The sequence below is a fragment of the Carassius carassius genome, chromosome 30, assembly GCF_963082965.1.
Source record: "Carassius carassius chromosome 30, fCarCar2.1, whole genome shotgun sequence".
NCBI classification, from domain to species: domain Eukaryota; kingdom Metazoa; phylum Chordata; class Actinopteri; order Cypriniformes; family Cyprinidae; genus Carassius; species Carassius carassius.
This window is the reverse complement of record NC_081784.1, coordinates 8,066,996-8,080,165: the sequence shown is the minus strand read 5'-3', so window position 1 is coordinate 8,080,165 and position 13,170 is coordinate 8,066,996. Positions and strand designations below refer to the sequence as shown.

The 13,170-nt window shown below is 38.9% G+C and overlaps 1 protein-coding gene across 2 annotated transcripts in view; it reads right to left on the bottom strand.

Moving 5' to 3' along the window:
• The window catches only part of LOC132110531 (mitogen-activated protein kinase kinase kinase 4-like), a 29,447-nt gene extending 17,525 nt beyond the window's left edge, over nt 1-11,922 (bottom strand). For both annotated transcript variants that reach the window (XM_059517220.1, XM_059517221.1), the window contains exons 1-3: nt 11,650-11,922; nt 2,223-2,398; nt 129-1,441 (exon numbers count right to left, since the gene is read on the bottom strand). In XM_059517220.1, the coding sequence (XP_059373203.1) occupies nt 129-1,441; nt 2,223-2,398; nt 11,650-11,672 (1,512 nt within the window). In that variant the 5' untranslated portion in view covers nt 11,673-11,922. The remainder of the gene's footprint in view (nt 1-128; nt 1,442-2,222; nt 2,399-11,649) is intronic.
• Between the last annotated feature and the right edge of the window lie 1,248 nt (nt 11,923-13,170).

Genomic DNA, 13,170 nt, shown 5'->3' with positions numbered 1-13,170 from the left:
TTCTCATTCTTTCCAAGTTGCCATGAAACCAAAATGAATGTTTTCCCATTTTCTCCGATACTCCACATGTTCACAACAAAACTAATCTCCTGCCAACATTCAGAAGCTCCACAGCGGCTCTCTCTCACCTCTTGAGCCGGCACGTGACTCAACAGAGCAGTTCTGGACCTCTGCAGTGAACGGTCCATCAGCTTGTGCAGTCTGAGGATCAGTTTACGCAGTCCCATCTGTTTGAGTGCCTTATCCACAAACGGCCTGTATATGGCAGTGGGAAAGTAGCAGGTCTCGTTGTCCATCGGGAGGAACTCCTCCTCTGACAGGAGGCGTGAAAACTTTGGCGTGGGGCAAGGTGACTGCTCCCCGTCGCTGGTCGCCTCATTTAAGGTCCTTTCCTCCCCATCAATGTCAGCAGTAGACTCTGTCTCATCCTCGTCCACCTCATTGTCATCATTGCCATGGGAGCAGCGAGGTGAGGGGATCTCGAAGATGGGCCAGCCGATGCGGGAAAGGTCCCTGAGGCCCAGCACGGTGCCCATCACACGCAGCTTCTGGTTCAGGTCCTGAGTGATGTTGAGCCATAAGCAGAGCGCCTGCACCCTGCCCTGGAAGTCTCGAGCTGCATACTTTTCATAGTCCTTCTGCAAGGTTTGCAGAGATGGGTATAGAGCTTCCACCGACTCTAACAGCGACATGACCCACTTGACCTGATCGAAAGCTACCCGCTGCCTTTGCAGGTGCTCCCGGCACTCCAGCGCCGAAGAAAAAGGAGCAGCAGCATCGATCTCTCCCCAGGACGTGGAGCAGGTGCTAAAGCTAAATGAATCATTCCTGCAGTTGGTTTCACCATGGCAGGAGTTGCTCTCCTCAACTGAGGCATTGCTGTCAAGCCCGGCTAGGCTGCTATAGTCCACTTTGAAGTGCAAAACCTCACTGATGATGTCAGGTATGGCTTGGCGAGCAGTGTACAGGTACAGGTCCTGCTCCGCGATGCTACGGCGGGCGTGCCAAGCCTGCAACTCCAACCAGATGACCTCATTATTCTGGCCCATAAAGGCCATGTTCTCCAGGCCTCGCTGCTCCTTCTCCTTCTTCTTGGATGACATGGAGGTGAGCTTAAGGAGCAGCCGCAGAGTCTCAAAGAATTTGAGGCGGTCTGCCGGACAGTCTGTGCGCGAGGTCTGCCGGTGGGTACGAACGGGCAACATGCCCAGGCTCAGGTAGGGCTTGCGGGGATCCATGTTTCTGGAGCCGATGGCACTGGTCTTGGACAACGGATCCAGCATGAAGGAGCCCTGGAATGTCTTCTTGCTGTCCCGCTGGTTGGAGCGCTGGTTGAAGCGCTGCTTCTTTTCCTGCTTGTAGCTGTGCTCTTCAGAAGGCTCGACTGATCTGGCTCCCTCACGTTCTCGTTGAGACAACGGACTGGAGGAACCTGGCTTCTCTGTTGGTGAAAGAGATAAAGGTAGGTGACAGATGACCTAAACCATTTATTCCAATGAGGTTACAAAAAAAAAATCTCCTGTGATGTATTTAAATATACTTCTATACATAGTCTGTTTTTTTTCTTTACTGTACTTCTTACATTAAATACAAGCAATATGATAGAACATTACTAAAAATAATGTGTTAAAATTAACAACACATTTAATGTACCTGACCCAGACCTGTTCATCATCTTACATTGAATGCAGTTGCTGACAAATATGCAGGGCGATGACTGACTATGTGATTACAATGCAATTATATGCCCCTAAAATTTAAGATTTGAGGGCAAAAGATGCCCCTGGATGGGGTTTTGTCTTACATTACATCACATGACATGATTAGCAATATCACACAAGCAGAAGAACTGCAAATGTGAAACTGATTTTATATAACACTTTTTTTAACTACTTTTAACGAAGTAAAAACTTTTTTTTTATTTTATTTTTTTTACTTTTTTGTAACTTTAATTACATTTTAGACACAACATTTTAAATATTGTCTGGTTCTGCTCAATTTCACAAAAAAAAAAAACCTCTACATTTTGCATAGTGGCAGCCCTAGTTATTACTCTTTAATTTTAATAACTGTTTTCCCCCTTAATGATTAAATATCAGTGCAGAGCTAGAGGTACTACGGTTTTCTTTATTTTCATTCAACATGATCTTACGCGCTTGAATGTCACTCATCACTGGGGCCTACCATATGTTTCAGTTAAAGTTAAAGTTAAGGGCTCTCACCTTTGCCCTTTAACCCCTGGCTGTTTCTCTGGTGTTTGTTGGACATACGTTTCATCTGCCGAGGAGTGCGGGGAGGGGAGGTGCTGTAGAGAGTCTCCTCTTCCTGGCTGGGCTCGTCCCAAGACTCATCCACCTCAGTGTTCTGCTGGGACACATCTTTGGACGAGTTCTTGAGCCTGAACAGAAATCACAACAAATCTAAAATATGGGACTGTTGTGGCCTAATGGTTAAAGAGTCAGACCTGCAGCCCAAAAGTCACAGGTTTGAGTCTCTGTACCGGAAGTGACTGTAGGTGGTGGGGGGGGGGGGGGGTGAATGACTAGCTATTTCTTCCACCTTCAGTACCACGACGGGTTAAATGCAGAGCACAAACTTTAAGGATGAACACCATACTTGGCTGCACATCACATCACTTTCACTTTCAAATAAGATTATAAAGCAGAACCTAAGAAAATAAATGCACAGCAAGGTCAAGAAGAACACTGAGGGTCTTACAGTTTTTAAGAGGATTTTAAATCAGAAGAGTTCATTCATCCCTTAGACAATGAAACAAAAAAAGGGACTGATTTGCTAACTAGTGCAAAACTAGCCATCCTGCAGAGACAAACTGTGTATGTAGGTGTATTTGGACACGTGCATGTCTGTGTGTGTGGGAGGAAAATGATACTGATACAGGGCCACTGTCAAGCAATGGAGAAAGGGATCACTTTCACTGTGGGGTCAGACTTTGGTTGAGTTAATCTGTGTTTCCGATCAAAAAGACCACTAAGAGTAAAGCCAGAATCATCTGCCCCTCACACACATAAATTCACCCACAATCCCCTAGGGAGTCACCAGCCAGCCCAAAAGTCCCCCCCAGACACCTGCTGCAGTTTGTGGTCCTCGTGCCAGAACATTCAGACACAGCCCGTCTGACACCCTGCCCTGCACCCTACCGCTGCCGCAACTAAACATATGGATACCACCCCAAGACCCATCATTTACATTTAGCTGACTTGCATCACTTTAAAAAAAAGCAACATTTTGGCACAATCTACTATGGTTGCACAAGTTGCAGGAAAAATTTTACTTGTGACTTTTCTGATAAAAATTTCAATTGCATGGTTTTTAAAGCTCCAGGTTTGTTGCGCTTGTTTTTAGGGCTGCACAATATGCCCAAACTTTGTGATGATTATATTTCAGTATAATTATAATATAATATTTATTAATAATAGTAATATTAAACAAAAAACTAAAATAAAAGACAATTATTAAGAAAAATAATATAATAATCATCATAATTTAATCTATTTGAAAGTAAAACTGTATATATACACAATACTCATATTTATAAACTTTAATAGCACTTCTTATAAGTTTGAGAAGATAGTTGGCACATTTTGCATTCCCAAATGCACATTATAAACAACCCAAACTCACAGTGCATGCAGAGATGACTTCATGAGGAGCAGCATTTTCTGCAAGCCAAGCCGTTTTGAAACACAATTAAAAAAAACATTTTTTTTTTTTAATCTCCAGATGAGCGGATAGTGTTTAAAACACCACATTGCCATGCAGCAAGTACATTTATTTAATTAAAATGCAGATTTTGCGATCTGATAATCGCGCTAAGCCATATCACACTTTCAGCTAATTTGATCAATCGTGCAGCCCTACACTTAAACACTGCATGCAAACTGATCTGTCTTTTTTCAATAATGAGCACAGCAATGACATGAATTCTAAACACTTGACCACACAAGCAATAAGAAGGATTCCATAACTTCTAAATATGTACTGCTGGGAGAGTGACAGTGTTTGTGTTTGAAGGTGCAGCCTGGGCAGAGTCTAACAGTGACCAAACCCTTCAGGAATGACACAGGATATAATGAAATCAGCCAGGCTTTGGCTGTTTGTTTGGTTGCTATGACGTATCTCCATTGAACACTGCTTGAGCACTAGAGCAGAAAGGTCTAAAGAATTCCACCTCTGTACCATCATCCCACTGAAAGGCATCCAACCTGCAGGAACACCACGGCAGTGCTGTGCAACCCCATAATGCACAAAAGAAACAAGTTGTTGATTTATTGCTGCATTTGCAGCTCAAGTCTACTGAATAGCTCATCCAAGGATATCTTGAACAAACTATACAGCAGAGGAATGTTACAGCCTTTCACGAGGGCCATAAACAGAGCTGACCACATCTGCCTCGCTGCAGTCAAGAGAGGCCAGTGAACTCTGACCCCACCCGCCACTGGAGTCATTGTTGTAGCCTGCAGCGCTTCATTGTGTATGAGCGACACGTGGACCAAATGGTCTCAGCAACTAATGGCTGGTAGCAGCCAGTGATAGGATTAGGAATGAATGACACTGCTGAAATTCTAATTTTTTTTTAAACTTCTGACAATACTCAATATGCTACAGAGACATTTTTAAGTATTTATTCAAAATTTATAATAAGGACAGAATAGGGCCCACTAAGATCCTCTATATTATAACATGCTCACTAGACCAAAAAAATGGTCCCGAGCCCCATAAAGTTTACCACTAAATGAACACGATCAAGGCAAAAAAGTGTACAACTCTTTATAAGGGCTTTGCAGTTCAGTTTGCAATGGTAAACATTTTCTCCCCAAAATAAATGCTTTAAATTGATCAAACACAAATTCTAAGTTTAAAATACATTTTATTCTTTTAAACTGTCTATTGATAAAAGTAAGCTGAAAAAAAATTATCAGTGTTTCCACAAAAATGTTAAGGTTGTTAAAGGTTAGGTTAAAGGCTGGGTAGGTGATTTTTTGTTAAGCTGGTTGAAAGGGTCTTCAAATCCTTAAAGCAGTCACTAAATTAAGTGGTCTACATGTATTCATATGTATTTATATATCAGCCTGAGGGCTACGACTGGCTGTCTGTCAACATATGTATTTGCATATTACCGAGGACCCTTTTCGTGCAGGTATGATTCGTCATCAGTGCGTTCCGTTATACCATTGCAGACCAAGTGAGAATGGAAGGTGTTATCATTGTAATATTATGCGCATTGTACTGTAAGGTTTTCTCACCGGTAAATGAAACATGATGTAATCTGACAGCATTGCATTCAACCCTCCAGCAACGCTATCTCTTTCCATGTTGCTGGTTAGCCTCTGGTCTGCCTGTGCATGTTCATGTGTTTTGGATGCGGCGTGGCTTTGGAGAGTGATTTGGGAGGGGGGAGGGGGGTTTGCCACTTTTCCATTGCACAAAATGGACCGGCTCACTTTCTGGTGTTTTTCCACTCCATGGTACAGCTCACTTAAATAGTAACACCTCCAATACTAAAAGTACCCACCCACACTGATACTAAAATGTGACATGTTAACACTGCAAGTCAATACCAGCGTCATTAGATTTGCGACATGAGACACCGAACCACTGCAGTAGAGGCGGCGCAACTGGTCTATAACCCCACCCACTTTCAAGCGTTACTAACTGCAGTTAAAAAAGCAAGCAAGCCGAGCCATGCAGAGCCGTGCCAAGTCGTACCTCGCAGTGGTAAAGCTAGCTTGTTATTTCTAGCCTCTCCGAAATCGCCCACCCTACCTTTAGGCAGCACAACTGTTTTTATTGTATTGTATTACTGTATTTTAAAATAAAATATTCAAACAACATTTTCTTTTTTTTTTAGGGGGGGGGTGTGACTTTTCTTAAGATTCACCCTGGCAAAAAGGAGGTTGACAAGCTGATAGGGAGGGAAAGTATTTGCAATTTTTCCCTTTAGTGAAAAAATAAAAATCCAATGTAGCTTTTTTTTTTTTTTTTAGAAGAAACATGGACTTGTGATGAATACAGGGAGAGAATGAAAATAAATGGAATGGTTTTTCAAAGGATGTTCACGGTCGTGGCCAAAACCTAAAAGAACATCATGTTAAAGACAAAACCAAAATAGTAGGCCACGCCACACTCTTTGAATCACGTAACTTTGACATAAGCCCTTGCGAGCAATTTTTTGTTACCGCTGACATGTGCACACACACACACATTCACACACTTCCTTCTCTAACAGGCAGACAACATCCCTGCTGAGCCGCAGGCTGACTGATTGAAGCCCTTCAAGTCACATGAAGACCTGATTGGGCACCATCAGTCACCACTGATACACAGGTGAATTTAATTTTTTTTTATCTTTTGTAACATTATGTCTTTACTGTTATTTTTTATCAATTTAATGTGTCCTTGCTGAATAAAAGCATATTATTATTATTTTTTTAAATCTCTTAAATCTCTCTGACTGAAAATGGCAGTGTGTATTTACAATGTAATTACATAAAAAAATCATAATGGCAATTAATTACATTTAAAAAATCGAACCAATTAATTGATTATCAAAACAGTTGTTAGCTGCAGCCCAAGCACCAAACTTACATCAACATGACCTTTTCCCAGAAGCCCTGGAAACACAATCCAGAGACATTGTTAGTAAACAACTCCACTGGCCTGTGATGTACCCTTGAGTGTTTTTCTCTGAGCTCATGTCGTCATGCAATTGATACTCACATTTCCTCAGAGACGTGAAGGTTCAAGGAATGGAAATGATTCTGGTTTGGATTTTTGCATTTGTGGTTCGGAATCGGAGCCTACAAAGAAAACTAAATGGTCAAATGTGTAACTTCTGCATCGTAAGCAGCACCAGATAAAACTGCAAGCCGTTTGTTTGAGAAGAAAACAATGTATCAAAACAATTTGCAATTCTGTGCAAATGTAAACTGGTTTCATGGCCTGTCAGGATTATGTCCTACTGGAGTCAAAAGCATTGCACTCAGGCCATTACCTAACTGTATTACAAATCAAGATCCAGAAAGACTCTACATTCTTGCAAATTTTCCTTATTGTGAAAGCAGCAAAACTGCAGCACTTCGAGGTTTCGGTCTTATTGATTTGCATCTTCCATATCACAACATACACGCACTTCCATGCTAAGAATGTATCTGCATTCTGCAAGAAAACACATTCTTATAATCGCATGACACAAACTGAATAAAAGTAATGGTGCTTGTTAAGTTAAAGGTTGGCCTCTTAAATAAGATCTCTATAGGCACAAATTAGATCTATGATTCATTGCTATAATTGTAGACTATACATCTTATGCATTGAGTGACTGCTGTTGGTCGTGGATGAATGAAGTGGAATAGCACAAAGTCACATTAAGAAAAGTGAGTTCCAGGAATGCTAAAGCAGACTTCCTCGAATTTTAAAACAAGCTACTTCCTCTGCTCTATTTCCCATCACTATGCCACAGACTTGTACAATATCATTTCCTGTGTCCACATAATGACCATGTGCAGCTGCAGGGCAGAATGACTTATGTGTTTGTGTGTGCATGTGGGTGGGTGACATTAAGACATAAGCATGCAGAGCAAAATGGAATGAGTGTTGTATGGGGACAAATGAAAATCCACCAACCTTGTCTAGCCGATACCTCTGCATTGAAGTCTCAACATAAGCCGCTATTCTAACCTCCACCCCAGGGCACACCCTCTTCGGACAATTGAAAGCATAATGGAAGGTATTACATGAGAAACTAAAGACTGTTTTGGGAGTTAAGCTAGACAAGTGATTGCTTTGGGATGATCCGTGTTACATCTCAGCCCTTCCTTCCTGAAGACATATCAAAAAGAGGACACTGTGAGCTGAAGCTCTGCTGGGCAGAGAGATGCAGGTGCTTGGCCAACATGCAAACCAAAAATACTAACCTTGTAACCAAAATACCACATAGAGGAAAGAAATATCAGAGACATGCATATAAACCACAAAAGCATCATGTGTGGCTTCAGAGCACAGGTGTGTGAACTACTAGGGCTGTCAGGAATATCCAATTTTTAATACATTATCAATATTATATTGGCAGTGACATGAAGAAAAAAATCAAACAATTTTTATTTGGCTTGTAGGTCAATTTTGTGTGAACTGCTTGTGTCACAAATGTCCAATTAATTGAACAAAAAAAAAATCTAAATATTGAAGTAGATTAAGTTTAAAAATATCATCATCTATATATTCAATATCATCTCTTTTCAACATTTTTATTCAATTCATTTTCCTGAATCAGCTGTTCAAATTATTCAATTCAAAACAACTTGTTTACATCATGCAAAAATGTTTACTGAAATAACTGCATGTGATTTTGCATGCTTTCATAAGACTAAATAATGTATACTGCTGTTTATTTAATATTGCTTTATTTTTGCAGATATTAATGAAAATAATGCATGTTTAGTAAAAAAGCATGCCTTGATTATATTTAATTATTGTATTTACTTTTAATACCATATCAGTTTCACAAGCGGATAAGCTTGGCAGAGAAGATTCTGAATTCCATAAATACAAACAATACAAATGCAGACATTTAATAAAATTCAACTTATTTATATTTTGCATACACAATACTCCATAAAAGATTCCATTTTTCCTGGGTCCATCTTACAAACCATGTCCTGCAAAGTTTGTCCTGATAAAACCATTGTCTCATGACAAACAATTAAACAGACCAAAACATTTGTTTTACACAGTTTAAACAATTAATCTACTTGGTAATGAAAGCTGTAAGGGAGAAACAATGCTTCTCAAAGTCAGATAAGACATGCACTGCACCATGGACTGTGCAAAGAAATAAATTAATGAGATCCAGCCATGGGTGCCTCCAGGACGCGAGGTCAACATTCTTTTAGTGCACCACATCCTGGAATTGAGACATGCTTGTGGTCATAAATGAACAGGGATGGGGATTTACAGCATGCTACACACTGACGTAAAACCTCAAAACATCAGTTCTGCAAGTTAAACAACTATACGCAAGAATTGCTTGCTTGACAGCTGCAGAATAATCAATAACATTACTGAATAACATACGTACTGTTTGACTTGACCTTAAGTCACCACACAAGGCCAAAAAATGCATTCTTGACACACTAAGCAATTTTCAACCAACAAATGCTATGCAAGCTGATTTTATAGTTCGCCTCATAGTGGCCCAGTTCACATTAACTGCACGATAAAACAGAAATTAAAGTGCACAACTTTAATTTTGCATTTAATATTGCATTCTAAGTTATCTCTATCTTTAACACTTACCAATGAAGTTGTTTATCAAGAGGAATTGCTAGGAAGGGTGGGGATAGAAGAAAAAGAGACAAAACAAGGCATTCTTGACAAGCTGTTGCCAGGCATTCAGGGCAAACTCTTTTGGTGAAGTTGCGTGGGGTCATAATAGACAAAACTAAGAAAACAAAACATTCCACTGGGCTTATCAGCTAAAACCTTGTGCACATGGCAGTGAGCAAACAACACTTTCTGAACCTGATCTTAAACAGAAAGACTCAAATGCAAGAGAACACACCATTAATGACAGCAAATAATGCACTGCAAAAAAGGCATGAGATATGGATGAAAATAAAATCCCAGAACAAGCTGAACAGAGTCTCAAAAGAACTCAAAACATCAGTGAATTAATAAAAAACCAACACAAACAACTAAATTCCCTGATTACAACACTCAGAAACTAGATGTTGCACGTCAAACCCAAGAATTCCTGCTAAGAGAGCAGCCGGGTGATTCTCGGAATAGCAAATCAAACATTTCCTCAACTCACTGAGGGAGTGTGTCAATCTGACTCATATCATAGGAGTCTTCATGGTCCCGCTGTATAGCTACTATATATTTAATTACGGCTGTTGTTTCATACCGATTATCGGATCAATGTCCAACTTTACTCCTAGTGTGTTTTGTTTTTTAGGGTTCTCTGCAACTCAAGTTGCACTCGAGGAATGATGCAAACAAATTTGAACACTCAACCGACAATCTCAAAATGTATAATCGAACGCTGAGATCGAAACCGGATATAACCGGTGATCTGTCCATGCAACTGAAATGGAACTCATTCCTGAAACTTTAAAAGGCACACTGTAGAAAGTGAAAGAGAGGGACACCACACTTAACTCGCGCTCTAGCTGGGTACAATGATCTTGCACATAGAGGCACGATCTCTTTACCTTCTTTTCCACAGGTCGGCTCGATTCCATCAACACTGTGTTTTCCCCACAGAAACGGATGTAATCGTGCATTCGCTTATTTAAGAAAGCTGTTTTTAGTTCTTGTACAAAAAAGTTTGCAACTTTGATGTGAAAATCTGCTTAGTGTTGCGCTGCAAAGCGGGATCACTTTGTGGCAGGAAGCTAGTTGCGGCGATGTCTGATTCGTGAATGAATCGTTCTAGTGAGTCAATTCTTTTCAAAGAACTGATTGAACTGCTTACAACTGTTGAAATGGACTGAATCGGCCAGAGTATGGTATCTATTTATTTAATGCCATGACAGCATCAAAAGCTTTTTTCATGGCAAAAACAATAAAAAAAAAAATAATATTATTATTATTATTAATAATATATATATATATATATATATATATATATACAACAAATACAATAAATACCAGCAAACAAACAAACAAATTATATCACACAAGATTTTTTACATTAACGTGATCAAAATTCTAAAACTTTTTCTGGCAAAAATTTACTAAACTCTTTAAGTGAGTTCACTTCATAAAAGAGTTTTCATACTGTGTGTGCCACCAACAGTTTCAAAATACTTTATTTTTAAGAAATAAGCTCATGCAGGTTTCAAACAACTTTAATGAATAAATGATGACACAATTTTTGGGTAAACTAATTACTTGGATGATCAAGTATCAAGAAATGACAAGGATGATGATTTATGATGAGATGCATTCAACCAAAGTCCTTTTATCTATAGTATTTGATTTATCCAATTTGAATGAACCAAGGATGTGGCAAAATAAAAGTAAGTTTAATAGCAGATGTGTTAACTATCCTCTTTTTTCCAGTTCTATCAGCGCAAATAAAAAGTTTAAATAAATAGCATTTTATTAAAATGTTAAGAAGTTTATCAGTTTAAATTTTAGTTTATAATGAGCTAAATCATGGCTGCAACAAACTGAACAGACATTGAATTATAAATAAATGGATACCCTTATTAATAAAACTAAATAAATACACGTAATAACCGGCTATTTCTAAAACATGAAATATGCAACGCCATAAAAGACTGCGGAATCTAAATTCTTTTGAAGCGAACGATTCGCGGAAATGACTCGGACTTCCCAACACTGGCGGGTTGAAGCTGAAGCGCGCATGCGCTGCGCTCTAGTCGCGCCCAATACGGTCTCAATGGGTGCACTATTTGGCAGCGTGTCCTGAATCCCGGCTGTGTAGTTCCCTGACCACACACACACACACACACACACACACACACACATATATATATATATATATATATATATATATATATATATATATATATATATATATATATATATATATATATATATATATGTGCATACAGACACACAGAATCTAATACAAACGCACTGGTTCAGATTCGCTTCCTTTACCTGTTCTCATCCGGAGGCTCCATAACCGGGACCGAGTCGACGGGATGGCTCTCCGTTCACCCGTGCATGAATCAGAACATGTCCAGGAAAACAAGGGTCGACTTTGCAAAGACTGGGGTGTGATACGAGTCCCGCTGCACACTTTCTATCTCTATCCGTCTGCAGAGTTTAGGCTCGCCCGTGTGTGCACTGACGCCATATTTCCAGCGAGCCGCTGATGAGGGAGTGACACTCACACTCTACGGCAGCTCGCGCAGTACAGACCGGATCACGGCCGCCCCGTTCAGACGCAGCCAGGAACTGCAGAAAAAAAGACCTTACAAAAGATCCAGCTGCCAGATTTGATGTGCATGTGCAAGGGGCGAACGAATGCTTTCTGCACATCACTTAAAATAATAATGCAATTTCTTAAAGGGCATGTTTCTTTCGTAACTGTCGCTCTTCTGTACATGTTGGAAAAAATCTAATAATAGTAACAACTATGTTCTGTTTTTAATTTTCAAAAACAATTATTATAATTCTAATATTTTATAATAAAAAGCATTTTTTTACGTTAACTAACTTTTTGTTCTTTTCTAAGGTTCTGTTTGTTTGTTTATTATATGAATTCTGTTGGTTTCAATATTACATTAGAGGTGGAAAAATATCTTACACAATTTTTCTTGGATTCATTCTTTTTCATTTTTCTATTGATTTATTTAATTTTTTACAGTGGGTAGACTTTTCGTAGCCACTCTTAAAAAAATTATTTATTGTATGTTAATTATTTAAAGTATGTTTTCAATGCACTGTTGTTTTTTCTTTTGTCACTTATGTGGATAATTCTCTAATAATTGCTACCTTAGTTAATTATGCTCAAAGCATGCACATTCAATAAAAATATTTTCGCTTTCAAACAAGTTCAGTCCAACTGAGCAGCAATTCCTGCTTAATTATCAGACCACATCAAAGATAATTACATGTTGCTTTGATTTGAACTGAAATTTTGAAGTTATTCCAAAAAATCCTGAAGTGATTTTAAATAAAATGTTTTTAATTACTCTTACATGTATATCTGTCAGTTTTGAACGATTCACAATATGATTTTTTTTTTACAGAAATCATGTTTACAACAACTAAATTAGATCTCAAGCCCATCAGCCGATAAAACCCCTCATGTAGGGCACAGCTTGCACTTTTCAAAATGTTACTAAAAGAAATACCCATCATTAACAACACATGAAAAACTGGGTCAAATAGCTATTCCCTTTTTGGGTTTTCTTGCTCACATGGATCTATATGTAAAAATTCTTCTTTAGGAGATTATTGCAGATTGTCAAGTCTATAAAGCAGAATGACTGACAAGAATATATTAAGCAGTTTAAGATGAGGATTACAGTTTACAGGTCATTTTAGAAAAAAATTATTTCAGATGGCTGGACCACAGTGAATTCCAGATGTCATGACAGCCTCAGTGTGTGTCTAGTAACAGACAGCTGTGTATTTACATTTTTAAAAAGTAGTGTAAATACAACATAATAT